This window comes from Oncorhynchus masou, chromosome 17 (genome assembly GCF_036934945.1).
Source record: "Oncorhynchus masou masou isolate Uvic2021 chromosome 17, UVic_Omas_1.1, whole genome shotgun sequence".
In the NCBI taxonomy this organism is placed as follows: Eukaryota; Metazoa; Chordata; class Actinopteri; order Salmoniformes; family Salmonidae; genus Oncorhynchus; species Oncorhynchus masou.
The window spans coordinates 42936410-42951112 of NC_088228.1; the positions used below are offsets into that span (position 1 = coordinate 42936410).

The 14703-nt window shown below is 41.7% G+C and overlaps 1 protein-coding gene across 3 annotated transcripts in view; it reads left to right on the forward strand.

The window, feature by feature from the left end:
- Positions 1-14703, forward strand: part of LOC135559078 (voltage-gated purine nucleotide uniporter SLC17A9-like) — a 60386-nt gene that overhangs the window by 745 nt on the left and 44938 nt on the right. For 2 of the 3 annotated variants that reach the window (XM_064993442.1, XM_064993440.1), the window contains exons 2-4: positions 1274-1471; positions 10055-10194; positions 14198-14297. In XM_064993442.1, the coding sequence (XP_064849514.1) occupies positions 1274-1471; positions 10055-10194; positions 14198-14297 (438 nt within the window). The remainder of the gene's footprint in view (positions 1-1273; positions 1472-10054; positions 10195-14197; positions 14298-14703) is intronic. The other variant, XM_064993441.1, reaches the window with a different exon arrangement.

Genomic DNA, 14703 nt, shown 5'->3' on the forward strand with positions numbered 1-14703 from the left:
CTGGAAGTAATTGGCATTGGCAAATTGAATTTTCAGAACATTTTCTCTCCCTTGATGTAAGCAAACAAAAAGTACAACTCATACAAATGTAGCTTTGTGTTTAATACTTTTGAGTCTTCTCCAAAAGTATAGACCCACAATGAAGCCATACTGTAACCATATGAAATGTAGCTTTGTGTTTAATACTTTTGAGTCTCTTCTCCAAAAGTGTAGACCCACAATGAAGCCATACTGTAAACATATGAAATGTAGCTTTGTGTTTAATAATTTTGAGTCTTCTCTAAAAGTGTAGACCCACAATGAAGCCATACTGTAAACATATGAAATGTAGCTTTGTGTTTAATACTTTTGAGTCTTCTCTAAAAGTGTAGACCCACATTGAAGCCATACTGTAACTATATGAAATGTAGCTTTGTGTTTAATACTTTTGAGTCTTCTCCAAAAGTATAGACCCACAATGAAGCCATACTGTAACCATATGAAATGTAGCTTTGTGTTTAATACTTTTGAGTCTCTTCTCCAAAAGTGTAGACCCACAATGAAGCCATACTGTAAACATATGAAATGTAGCTTTGTGTTTAATAATTTTGAGTCTTCTCTAAAAGTGTAGACCCACAATGAAGCCATACTGTAAACATATGAAATGTAGCTTTGTGTTTAATAATTTTGAGTCTTCTCTAAAAGTGTAGACCCACAATGAAGCCATACTGTAAACATATGAAATGTAGCTTTGTGTTTAATACTTTTGAGTCTTCTCTAAAAGTGTAGACCCACATTGAAGCCATACTGTAACCATATGAAATGTAGCTAACACTGCTGTGAGGGGCATCCCCCCCCAAATACTTGACTTTTAATCAGATCCCTGTCGGCTGGTGGTCTCCAGGTTATGTTACTAAGCTGCACACACACACCTTTTGGGACTTTTACTAGGAAGTCTGACAGTCAGGCATTTTATCGAATTTTCTTATCATCCATCATAGTCTTATCTTTGTCTTGTCAACTAAGGATTCAGCCAATACTAATATCATGAGATGTAGGCTTAACCTAACTAGTTAGTACAATTTAACATAGATACAATTTCTACATTTGAAGTAAAGTGAATACGCCTAGTTGGTTAACCTTCTACATGTCTCACAAGCCCCATTTGCTGTTTTTAAAATGTAGAAAAGCAAAATAAATGTACACATGTTGGTTTTACTGAGAATATCACACCTACACTCTCAAACACACCATTGTCTTTGCTACACAATCATTCCCTGCACCTGCTCTGCAGACCCCTGGCGCGGGTATGGACGGTGGTGCTACTGCTGGGGACCTGTCTGCTGTACTGTGCCCGCGTGGCCATGCCCATCTGTGCCGTCAGCATGGCCGAGAAGTTTAACTGGACCAAGAGGGAACAGGGCATGGTGCTGGGCAGCTTCTTCTGGGGCTACTGCTTCACACAGGTCCTCGGAGGCTACGTCAGCGACAGGTGGGCAACGAGATGATTGTCTGTTTGCTCAGAAATTTGCACATATATTGCCTGTTTGCACAACCTGCAGCTGCGCTCATTACATACAATAGCTAGAATAAACAGTGTACATTGCATCACATTTATTCACCTTTAAACACAGATGGACAATCGGATGATATGAGACCTGCGATTTGAGAATGAAATACTTTGTCTGTTTTACTGCTCCATTGGTACAATAGACTATAAAACAATACATTTTATATAACTCATATTCACTTCAAAACACCCATTAGCCCAAAAAGCAAAATAACTCCTGAGGGGATGGTGAATGTCATGGTGCAGAGATACTGCTCTCCATGCTACAGAGTATAAAGGGAGTGTAGTTTTAGGAGCCAATACCCATTTCAGACAGAAGATGGAGTAATTTACTTTAAATTATAAGGCAGTGTTGATATGGCCCCCTTTCAAACAGCCCCTTATTTAGCACTTATTTGCATTTATAAACCGTATAAATACAGTGCATTGGGAAAGTATTCAGTCCCCTGTACTTTTTCAACATTTATGTTACAGCCTTATTCTAAAATTGAATAAAACAAATGTTATTTTATTTCACCTTTTATTTAACCAGGTAGGCCAGTTGAGAACAAGTTCTCATTTACAATTCCTCATAAATCTACACACAATAGCCCATAATGACGAAACGAAAACAGATTTTTAGACCTTTTTTGCTAACTTATAAAAATATAAAAAATACAAATCAGAAATACCTTATTTCCATAAGTATTTGCTTTGCTTATGAGACTTGAAATTGAGTTCAGGTGCATCCTGTTTCCATTGATCATCCTTTATTGGATTCCACCTGTGGTAAATTCTATTGTTTGGACATGCTTTGGAAAGGCACACACCTGTCTATATAAGGTCCCACAGTTGAAAGTGCATGTCAGAGCAGAAACCAAGCCACGAGGTCGAAGGAATTGTCCATGTAGCTCCGAGACAGGATTGTGTCGAGGCACAGATCTGGGGAAGGGTACCAAAACATTTCTGCAGCATTGAAGGTCCCCAAGAACATGATGGCCTCCATTATTGTTATATGGAACCTTCCTAGAGCTGTCCACCCGGCAAAACTGAGCAATCGGGTGAGAAGGGACTTGGTCAGGGAGGTGACCAAGAACCCCATGGTTACTCTTTGATTTGATTAGTCCAAATGAGGACTAAAAGAGATTCTAATCTTCCAAGAGTCCTTAAACATTAAAATACAATTCATAATATGATCACATTTTCACATAACACACTGACATATTGATCAGTCTAAAAAGATGGCTTGATTCTTCATCTTCCATAGTCCAGCACAACTTTCCTATGTATTATATTTAAATGGTTTTGAAGTATTGTTTGAATTTATATATTGAACGGTTTCTGGTTTGCTCAGACAAATTGTTACATTTCTTTATTGCTCTAAGTCGAATTGTTATTTTGCCCATTTCTCTTTCCTGTCTGGATAACACATAGATGGGACAATCTGTTCCTAGTATTTACTGTCTGTCTCTTACCAACTGAATACTTTTGTGAAGAGAGTTTTAAATGCTGTATACTATGGAATATAATGTTTTTTTGATGACCAACCAAGCGCTTTGAGCATGACTACAACAGAAGAACCATGTCTCCACCTTAAAACAAAGCTTGCTGCTTTGTTCTGTGCCATCTGCAGCCTCCTGATTTGAAAAATAGCCTCTCCTTTTGTCCTGGTTTGCAGAAGAGGATGTCTTCCTTAATTGACCCCCCCCCATAAACGTAAACGGACATATACCAGGAGCTGTGCCAGGCCCGCCACGTCTGTTAACTCATCCAGCTGTCACGCATATAATTCACTGGCTTGTATGCGAAGCAGTAATTGTTTCAAAACATTTCCTGCCTTGTCACTGTGTTGTGAAACAGTGTTGTTTGATGACGGCATTGTCTGTATATTTTTTGGGTGTCTTTCCCCCCAGCATTGTCCCAACCATATCCACGGCAGCAGGAAGAATTAAGTCCTCCTCAATAGTATGGGACTTGCCTGTCCTAGCCACTCGGTAACTCACCATATATGATGCTTCGAGCCCCTTCTTACTAATGGTATCTGTTGCTTTTATACATGTCTAACTACTCAGCCCCTGTAATAGGGTTAGAGGCAGAGAATCTCAGTGGAAAGAGGGGAACCGGCCAGGCAGAGACAGCAAGGGCGGTTCTTTGCTCCAGACCCTTTCCGTTCACCTTCACACTCCTGGACCAGACTACAATCAATATGACCCACTGAAGAGATGAGTCTTCAGTAAAGACTTAAAGGTTGAAACCGAGTCTGCGTCTCTCACATGGGTAGGCAGACCATTCAATAAAAATGGAGCTCTATAGGAGAAAGCCCTGCCTCCAGCTGTTTGCTTAGAAATTCTTGGGACAATTAGGAGGCCTGCGTCTTGTGACCATAGCTTACATGTCGGTATGTACCGGCAGGACAAAATCGGAAAGATCGGTAGGAGAAAGCTTATGTAATGCTTTGTAGATTAGCAGTAAAACCTTAATCAATATGGGTGCCTTGACAAGGCCATCACTCTTAAAAGGTATATGATTCTGAATTTATAGTGCTACACCCCCACCATTCCTGTCTCTTCTCAGTAGACTATATCCTTGAATGTAAAATGATGGGCAAATGAACATCTAAATGTGTTTCGGTCAAAGCCAAAATATATTATTTATGTTGACCAAGTCAAAAACCTCATGTATTTTGTTAGGAAGACTACATACATTAACCTGAGCTGTATGCAGCCCTTTCCTTATCAAGTGGAGATCAATAGAGCATGTATCCGTTTTAGTAGAAGTTGTCATGATACACAACACACAAACTCAAATTTGAACATTATAATAATTCCCTGGCTATTTTAATTTAGAGTCCCGATACAATTGATATAAAGTTTATCCATCACCAGGGAGACTCGTTGATTCAGGCTTTTCCTTCATAATGGGAACTGTTTTTTTTCTCCTTTCATTGATCTCCGTGGGGAAGTAATCTTTCATTCCAAAGTCAGTGTTTCTGAGTTCTCTGCCCCTGCTCTTCGTCAATTCCTTTTGCTTAAAATGATCAAAACATGCAATAATAGCCCGTGGCCTATTCCCAGAGGCCTTGCCTATTCTATGGACTCTGGAGAAAGTGGCATTACGCACAACATCCGTGGGCAGTTTTAGTTGAGTTGACATAAAGTCACAGCCTCTGCTGTTGTCATTCTCCGGTATCCCTGAAAGTATTAGATTGTTCCGCATTGATGGACACTGTACATCAAGCAAGGTTTCGTTAAGTTGTTTGTTCTCCCTTTGCACCACCTCCACCTTGCTATGAACAGAGTCTACAGCACCTTTCAGCGCCGTGTTCTCTTTCCTTACATCATCAATCTGACGTTGGCTGAATTCTAGACTGGCACATAATGCATTGATGTCCTCTCGTAATATATCCAAGATAATATATCTAAGATATCAAGGCCTTTCATTGATGGATTTTAACACGTCCACATCCATATCTGTGAACCTCTCTCCACATGTGCCTTCTTGCTTGGGGATGGTTTGGTGCCATCGCTGATACAGCTTGGCCAACTTGGTTTGTTTTGTTGATTGGGTTGGTTGTCCTCAGCTCGAATCCTCCGTAACCAGTGACGCGTTTCTTTGAGTTCGATTCTCGTCAATGAATCGTTCAAGCTCCTCAACGGTTTGAGTCATCCAGCGTGTTTGCAGGCAGAGTTTAACAAAACAATGGATGGATCTTTCCGGTAGATACACACAATAAAACACGTTTAAACTATTGAGTACTCACTCGTGGTTGGAGGAAGTGCTAGTGTTAGAGGATAAGAGAAACACTGTTTGGTTAGCAGGTTTTCAGTAGGTCAGTGACACAGGCAACACGGATCGCTGTGTTGGCTGATGGTTGTATCTGTTCAAAAGGAAAATCTGACAGAGCTCCAGAGTTCCTCTGTGGAAATATGAGAAACTTCCAGAAGGACAATCATCTCTGCAGCACTCCACCATTCAGGCCTTTATGGTAGAGTGGCCAGACGGAAACCACTCCTCAGTAAAAGGCACATAACATCCCACTTGGAGTTTGCCAAAAGGCATCTAAAGACTCTCAGACCATGATAAACAAGATTCTCTGGTCTGATGAAACCAATGTTGTGCTCTTTGGCCTGAGCGTCAAGTCTGAAGGAAACCTGGCACCATCCCTTCGGTGAAGCATGCTGATGGCAGCATCATGCTGCGAGGATGTTTTTCATTGGCAGGGACTGGGAGAATAGTCAGGATCGAAGGAAAGATGAACAGGGAAAAGTAAAGGGAGATACTTTATGAAAACCTGCTCCAGAACACTCAGGACTTCAGACTGGGGCAAAGGTTCACCTTCCAACAGGACCACGACCCTAATCACACAGCCAAGACACTGCAGGAGTGGCTTCGGGACAAGTCTCTGAATGTCCTTGCGTGGTCCAGCCAGAGCCCGGACTTGAACCCGATCGAACATCTCCAAAGAGACCTGAAAATAGCTGTGCAGCAACACTCCCCATCCAACCTGACAGAGCTTGAGAGGATCTGCAGAGAAGAATGGAAGAAACTCCCCAAATACAGGTGTGCCAAGCTTGTAGCGTCATACCCAAGAAGCGTTGAGGCTGTAATCGCGGCCAAAGATGCTTCAACAATGTAATGAGTAAAGTGTCTGAATACTTATGTAAATGTCATATTTCATTTTTTATAAAAAATAAATAAATAAATAAAAATTGCAAGAAATTCTCAACCTGTTTGTCTTTGTTATTATGGGGAATTGTGTGTAGATTTGAGGGGGGGTGGGGACTTTTAAATCTATCCATTTTAGAATGAGGCTGTAAGGTAACAAAATGTGGAAAAAGTCAAGGGGTCTGAATACTTTCCCGAATGCACTGTATGTATCAGGTCGTAACTGGCAATTTGGGAGGGTTGGGGGTTGTTGTTTGAACATGGGGTCTGTTTGCAGTTCAAATTAAGGAGGTGTTAAACAATAGAAGTTATCAATGAATTTACCTGCAAAAAAAGCAGAGAATCATTCACACAGACCCAATTCCTGTATTTTGGTTACAGGGTCTGTGAAAATGCAGGAAAAATGAATACCTTCATTTTTTTTGGAGAACTCTTTTCAGAAATATGAAAAGGCTGTTTTTTAATTGAGGTTCTGGTAAATTTGTGGGATTTTGGTCTGAAAGGGATACAAGATAAACCTTGAGTAAGGAGTGGAATTTGAAGGGCATTATGTGACCGTTAGTATTATACTGTGTGTTGTTTGAGGAGTGCACAGCCCTTGTGCCGGTGTTTAAGTGACTGCAGACTAACAGGTATTTAATGATTCTCTGTTTCTTCACATGGCAGGCGATGTTTAGGGTCATCTTACATCTTGCCAACGGAGGTAATAAGTAATCGAGCGTTCACAGTTCAGAAGCCTCTGCTCTCAACTCCTCCCCCCAAAATCAATGAAGTGAAACGGTCTTAACTCCACTGAAACAGTTTAGATTTGGCCAAACACCTGAAGCTATTATAATATGATTCTGATTTTCAATCCTTTCAGATATTAGAGGAAGCACCCAGGAAATGGGTAGCTGATAATGGGAAGTAGCCTCCTTGTCTCCTTTTTTTTCGTTTGCATTGTTCTGACAACAGAATAGGTGAAAGCTAATTGTTGGAGACCAACTGGATCACTTGGTTTCATGTATACATGTTGTTATGAATAGTGCAAATGAAGCAGGTTAGATGACAAAATACATGTTGTACTATTGAGAGATGCGTAATTGTTATTATCTGGTTACAGTACTGTGTCTTTCCTTCGGGTTGTAGATTAAGAGGATGACTATCTATTCCCTTCAGGGTTGAAGGTGAGAGTGTATAGTCATTATAATAAAGTTGTCTGGAGAGTGCATGTTGTTGCAGTAACACTATGTTATCTATTCCCTTCAGGGTTGGAGGTGAGAGTGTATAGTCATTATAATAAAGTTGTCTGGAGAGTGCATGTTGTTGCAGTAACACTATGTTATCTATTCCCCTCAGGGTTGGAGGTGAGAGTGTATAGTCATTATAATAAAGTTGTCTGGAGAGTGCATGTTGTTGCAGTAACACTATGTTATCTATTCCCTTCAGGGTTGGAGGTGAGAGTGTATAGTCATTATAATAAAGTTGTCTGGAGAGTGCATGTTGTTGCAGTAACACTATGTTATCTATTCCCCTCAGGGTTGGAGGTGAGAGTGTATAGTCATTATAATAAAGTTGTCTGGAGAGTGCATGTTGTTGCAGTAACACTATGTTATCTATTCCCTTCAGGGTTGGAGGTGAGAGTGTATAGTCATTATAATAAAGTTGTCTGGAGAGTGCATGTTGTTGCAGTAACACTATGTTATCTATTCCCTTCAGGGTTGGAGGTGAGAGTGTATAGTCATTATAATAAAGTTGTCTGGAGAGTGCATGTTGTTGCAGTAACACTATGTTATCTATTCCCCTCAGGGTTGGAGGTGAGAGTGTATAGTCATTATAATAAAGTTGACTGGAGAGTGCATGTTGTTGCAGTAACACTATGTTATCTATTCCCTTCAGGGTTGGAGGTGAGAGTGTATAGTCATTATAATAAAGTTGTCTGGAGAGTGCATGTTGTTGCAGTAACACTATGTTATCTATTCCCCTCAGGGTTGAAGGTGAGAGTGTATAGTCATTATAATAAAGTTGTCTGGAGAGTGCATGTTGTTGCAGTAACACTATGTTATCTATTCCCTTCAGGGTTGGAGGTGAGAGTGTATAGTCATTATAATAAAGTTGTCTGGAGAGTGCATGTTGTTGCAGTAACACTATGTTATCTATTCCCCTCAGGGTTGGAGGTGAGAGTGTATAGTCATTATAATAAAGTTGTCTGGAGAGTGCATGTTGTTGCAGTAACACTATGTTATCTATTCCCTTCAGGGTTGGAGGTGAGAGTGTATAGTCATTATAATAAAGTTGTCTGGAGAGTGCATGTTGTTGCAGTAACACTATGTTATCTATTCCCCTCAGGGTTGGAGGTGAGAGTGTATAGTCATTATAATAAAGTTGTCTGGAGAGTGCATGTTGTTGCAGTAACACTATGTTATCTATTCCCTTCAGGGTTGGAGGTGAGAGTGTATAGTCATTATAATAAAGTTGTCTGGAGAGTGCATGTTGTTGCAGTAACACTATGTTATCTATTCCCTTCAGGGTTGGAGGTGAGAGTGTATAGTCATTATAATAAAGTTGTCTGGAGAGTGCATGTTGTTGCAGTAACACTATGTTATCTATTCCCCTCAGGGTTGGAGGTGAGAGTGTATAGTCATTATAATAAAGTTGTCTGGAGAGTGCATGTTGTTGCAGTAACACTATGTTATCTATTCCCTTCAGGGTTGGAGGTGAGAGTGTATAGTCATTATAATAAAGTTGTCTGGAGAGTGCATGTTGTTGCAGTAACACTATGTTATCTATTCCCCTCAGGGTTGGAGGTGAGAGTGTATAGTCATTATAATAAAGTTGTCTGGAGAGTGCATGTTGTTGCAGTAACACTATGTTATCTATTCCCTTCAGGGTTGGAGGTGAGAGTGTATAGTCATTATAATAAAGTTGTCAGGAGAGTGCATGTTGTTGCAGTAACACTATGTTATCTATTCCCCTCAGGGTTGGAGGTGAGAGTGTATAGTCATTATAATAAAGTTGTCTGGAGAGTGCATGTTGTTGCAGTAACACTATGTTATCTATTCCCCTCAGGGTTGGAGGTGAGAGTGTATAGTCATTATAATAAAGTTGTCTGGAGAGTGCATGTTGTTGCAGTAACACTATGTTATCTATTCCCTTCAGGGTTGGAGGTGAGAGTGTATAGTCATTATAATAAAGTTGTCTGGAGAGTGCATGTTGTTGCAGTAACACTATGTTATCTATTCCCTTCAGGGTTGGAGGTGAGAGTGTATAGTCATTATAATAAAGTTGTCTGGAGAGTGCATGTTGTTGCAGTAACACTATGTTATCTATTCCCTTCAGGGTTGGAGGTGAGAGTGTATAGTCATTATAATAAAGTTGTCTGGAGAGTGCATGTTGTTGCAGTAACACTATGTTATCTATTCCCCTCAGGGTTGGAGGTGAGAGTGTATAGTCATTATAATAAAGTTGTCTGGAGAGTGCATGTTGTTGCAGTAACACTATGTTATCTATTCCCCTCAGGGTTGGAGGTGAGAGTGTATAGTCATTATAATAAAGTTGTCAGGAGAGTGCATGTTGTTGCAGTAACACTATGTTATCTATTCCCCTCAGGGTTGGAGGTGAGAGTGTATAGTCATTATAATAAAGTTGTCTGGAGAGTGCATGTTGTTGCAGTAACACTATGTTATCTATTCCCCTCAGGGTTGGAGGTGAGAGTGTATAGTCATTATAATAAAGTTGTCAGGAGAGTGCATGTTGTTGCAGTAACACTATGTTATCTATTCCCCTCAGGGTTGGAGGTGAGAGTGTATAGTCATTATAATAAAGTTGTCAGGAGAGTGCATGTTGTTGCAGTAACACTATTATGTTATCTATTCCCTTCAGGGTTGGAGGTGAGAAGGTGCTCCTGCTGTCTGCGGCGGCCTGGGGGGCGATGACAGCCTTCACGCCCGTCCTGGCCCACTTCTGCTCTCAGCCCATCTTCTCCATGACGCTGGCCCGCTTCCTGATGGGGCTGCTGCAAGGTCAGAGGTCACTGGGAGCCAATGAACAGCTCTGCTCCATCTCAAATGACACCCTATTATGTCCTATATATGTATATATGTATGCTATATATATATATGCTGTAATTATAACGAGAGCCACATGGGGAAGGGACAAGCAACTGCCCAAACCGAGAGAACTGGTTTCTGGTTAAGAGTCAATTACTGGACAAAACCAGTCAAATAGTTTCTCTGTCCTGAATAAACAAACAATGGTCTCACCTTCAGAACGACATAGCCTGTGGCCTCTGGGGTTGAAGTTTGACTTTATTGCTTCCTCCTGAGGTATAACTGTTCGCATTTCCTACTTTTTTTATTTATTTTTTCATTTAACCCTTGTTTTACCAGGTAAGTTGACTGAAAACACATTCTCATTTATAGCCACGACCTGGGGAATAGTTACAGGGGGGAATGAGCCAATTGTAAACTGAGGATGATTAGGTGGCCATGATGGTACAGTATGAAGACCAAATTGTGACTTTAGCCAGGACACGGGGGTTAATTAACCCCTTGAGTGCCGTTGGATCTTTAGTGACCACAGAGAGCCAAGATGGCTGACAAAACATTACGGTGGAAGTCATTATAACGTCATAACAAGACAAGCAAAACATGTACAATTGAGAGGAATATGTCAGCTAATGGAGAGACAAACGATTGAGCATGTTTTTCCGTCATAAAGTTCATATAGGAACTTTGGTCTTTAGCGATTTTATTTTTTATTTTATTTCCCCGTCCTATCCAATACCAGGTGTATCAAACGCCTCTGAATGATGTATTACAATTATCCACTTCAACAGTGTTTACCACTACTGGTCCTGGGACATCAATGGTTACACATTGTAACTATGCAATAGACTAGAAACATGATTTAACTAGTTAAAGGCTGATTTGTTATTCATATATACAGAAAAAAAACAGTACATCCTACCAGCACGCCCACAAGCGACCCACTCAGGCAGATAATAACGTGAGGAACAAGATGGGAGTAACAATCCAGGCTATTTGCTCTGAGACCGGCATAATAATGTAATGAAACAAGCAGGGAGCAGGTTTCGAACCCTCAACATTGTAGCCCGAAGTCCAGCACGCTATCGTTGTATTAGTTTTTCACAAGCGCAGCAGGATGTGCTATTAGCAGGACTGGGGGCTTATAGGCCTGTTGTAAGGCAGGTCCTCACCAGACATCACCGGCAACAACGTCGCCTATGGGCACCAACCCACCGTCACTGGACCAGACAGGACTGGCAAAAAGTGCTCTTCACTGACGAGTCGCGGTTTTGTCTCACCAGGGATGATGGTCGGATTCACGTTTGTCATCAAAGGAATGAGCGTTACACCAAGGCCTGTACTGTGGAGCAGGATTGATTTGGAGGTAGAGGGTCTGTCATGTTCTGGGGCGGTGTTTCACAGCATCATTGGACTGAGCTTGTTGTCATTGCAGGTAATCTTAATGCTGTGCGTTACAGGGAAGACATCCTCCTCCCTCATGTGGTACCCTTCCTGCAGGCTCATCCTGACATGACCCTACAGCATGACAATGCCACCAGCCATACTGCTCGTTCTGTGTGTGAATTCCTGCAAGACAGGAATGTCAGTCAATCCCATTGTGCACGTCTGGGACGTGCACTCCCTGTATATAGTCATATTATTACCTCGTACCCCTGTAAATAACCATGTTATTACCTCGTACCCCTGCACATTGACTCTGTACTGGTACTCCCTGTATATAGCCATGTTATTACCTCGTACCCCTGTATATTGACTCTGTACTGATACTCCTTGTATATAGCCATGTTATTACCTCGTACCCCTGTATATAGACATGTTATTACCTCGTGCCCCTGTATATAGCCATGTTATTACCTCGTGCCCCTGTATATAGCCATGTTATTACCTCGTGCCCCTGTATATAGCCATGGTATTACCTCGTGCCCCTGTATATAGCCATGGTATTACCTCGTGCCCCTGTATATAGCCATGGTATTACCTCGTGCCCCTGTATATAGCCATGGTATTACCTCGTGCCCCTGTATATAGCCATGGTATTACCTCGTGCCCCTGTATATAGCCATGGTATTACCTCGTGCCCCTGTATATAGCCATGGTATTACCTCGTGCCCCTGTCTATAGCCTTGTTATTACCTCGTGCCCCTGTCTATAGCCTTGTTATTACCTCGTGCCCCTGTCTATAGCCTTGTTATTACCTCGTGCCCCTGTCTATAGCCTTGTTATTACCTCGTGCCCCTGTATATAGCCATGGTATTACCTCGTGCCCCTGTCTATAGCCATGGTATTACCTCGTGCCCCTGTATATAGCCATGGTATTACCTCGTGCCCCTGTCTATAGCCATGGTATTACCTCGTGCCCCTGTATATAGCCTTGTTATTACCTCGTGCCCCTGTCTATAGCCTTGTTATTACCTCGTGCCCCTGTCTATAGCCTTGTTATTACCTCGTGCCCCTGTCTATAGCCTTGTTATTACCTCGTGCCCCTGTCTATAGCCTTGTTATTACCTCGTGCCCCTGTCTATAGCCATGTTATTACCTCGTGCCCCTGTCTATAGCCATGTTATTACCTCGTGCCCCTGTCTATAGCCATGTTATTACCTCGTGCCCCTGTCTATAGCCATGTTATTACCTCGTGCCCCTGTCTATAGCCATGTTATTACCTCGTGCCCCTGTATATAGCCTTGTTATTACCTCGTGCCCCTGTCTATAGCCATGTTATTACCTCGTGCCCCTGTCTATAGCCATGTTATTACCTCGTGCCCCTGTATATAGCCATGTTATTACCTCGTGCCCCTGTCTATAGCCATGTTATTACCTCGTGCCCCTGTCTATAGCCATGTTATTACCTCGTGCCCCTGTCTATAGCCATGTTATTACCTCGTGCCCCTGTATATAGCCATGTTATTACCTCGTGCCCCTGTCTATAGCCATGTTATTACCTCGTGCCCCTGTCTATAGCCATGTTATTACCTCGTGCCCCTGTCTATAGCCATGTTATTACCTCGTGCCCCTGTCTATAGCCATGTTATTACCTCGTGCCCCTGTATATAGCCATGTTATTACCTCGTGCCCCTGTATATAGCCATGTTATTACCTCGTGCCCCTGTCTATAGCCTTGTTATTACCTCGTGCCCCTGTCTATAGCCATGTTATTACCTCGTGCCCCTGTATATAGCCTTGTTATTACCTCGTGCCCCTGTCTATAGCCATGTTATTACCTCGTGCCCCTGTATATAGCCTTGTTATTACCTCGTGCCCCTGTCTATAGCCATGTTATTACCTCGTGCCCCTGTATATAGCCATGTTATTACCTCGTGCCCCTGTATATAGCCATGTTATTACCTCGTGCCCCTGTATATAGCCATGGTATTACCTCGTGCCCCTGTATATAGCCATGTTATTACCTCGTGCCCCGTCTATAGCCTTGTTATTACCTCGTGCCCCTGTATATAGCCATGTTATTACCTCGTGCCCCTGTATATAGCCTTGTTATTACCTCGTGCCCCTGTCTATAGCCATGTTATTACCTCGTGCCCCTGTCTATAGCCTTGTTATTACCTCGTGCCCCTGTATATAGCCTTGTTATTACCTCGTGCCCCTGTCTATAGCCTTGTTATTACCTCGTGCCCCTGTATATAGCCATGTTATTACCTCGTGCCCCTGTATATAGCCATGTTATTTTTGTGTATTTATTTTTTGTGTCACTATTCAAAATGTTGTACATTTTTTATCTCTAACTCTGCATTGTTGAAAAAGGACCCGTATCTACAATTAAATGTAATGTTGATTTGAAGCGCGTCTGTCAGGATATGAATCGTGAGTTTGACTCTGCAGGCAACACCACTTTCGTATTTGAGACAATGGTGCTTTTCTTTTGCCGTTTTCCACTTTGTGTCATTTTTCCTAAAGACAGAATCTGTATTAACGTGTGAGACTTTCTGCGCTGACTAACAGAGCTGTGTATCTGTACCTCCAGGTGTGCACTACCCGTCTCTGGTTAGCCTGTGTTCTCAGAAGGTGGTGGAGAGTGAGAGAGGATTCCTCATGAGCACTGTGAGCAGTGGCTCCTATCTGGGGTGAGTCTGGCCCTACCAAACTCCCTGTTTCCACGCTGATCTAGGGTTGCAAATGTTACTGGGAACTACCAGAATTTTTGAACTTTAAAGAATTTATATGTAATTTATCACAAGACATCTAGAGGCCCTTTTTGGTACTTCAAATGATCACAGTAAACTCAAATCCAATTTTATTTGTCACATGAGCCAAATACAACAGGTAGATCTTACTGTAAAATGCTTACTTACAAGCCCTTATCCAACAATACAGTTTTAAGAAAATAGAGTTAAGATAATATTTACTGAATAAACTAAAGTAAAAAAATAAATACAACTATGACAATAATGAGGCTATATACAGGGGTACAGGTTAGTAATGAGGCTATATACAGGGGTACAGGTTAGTAATGAGGCTATATACAGGGGT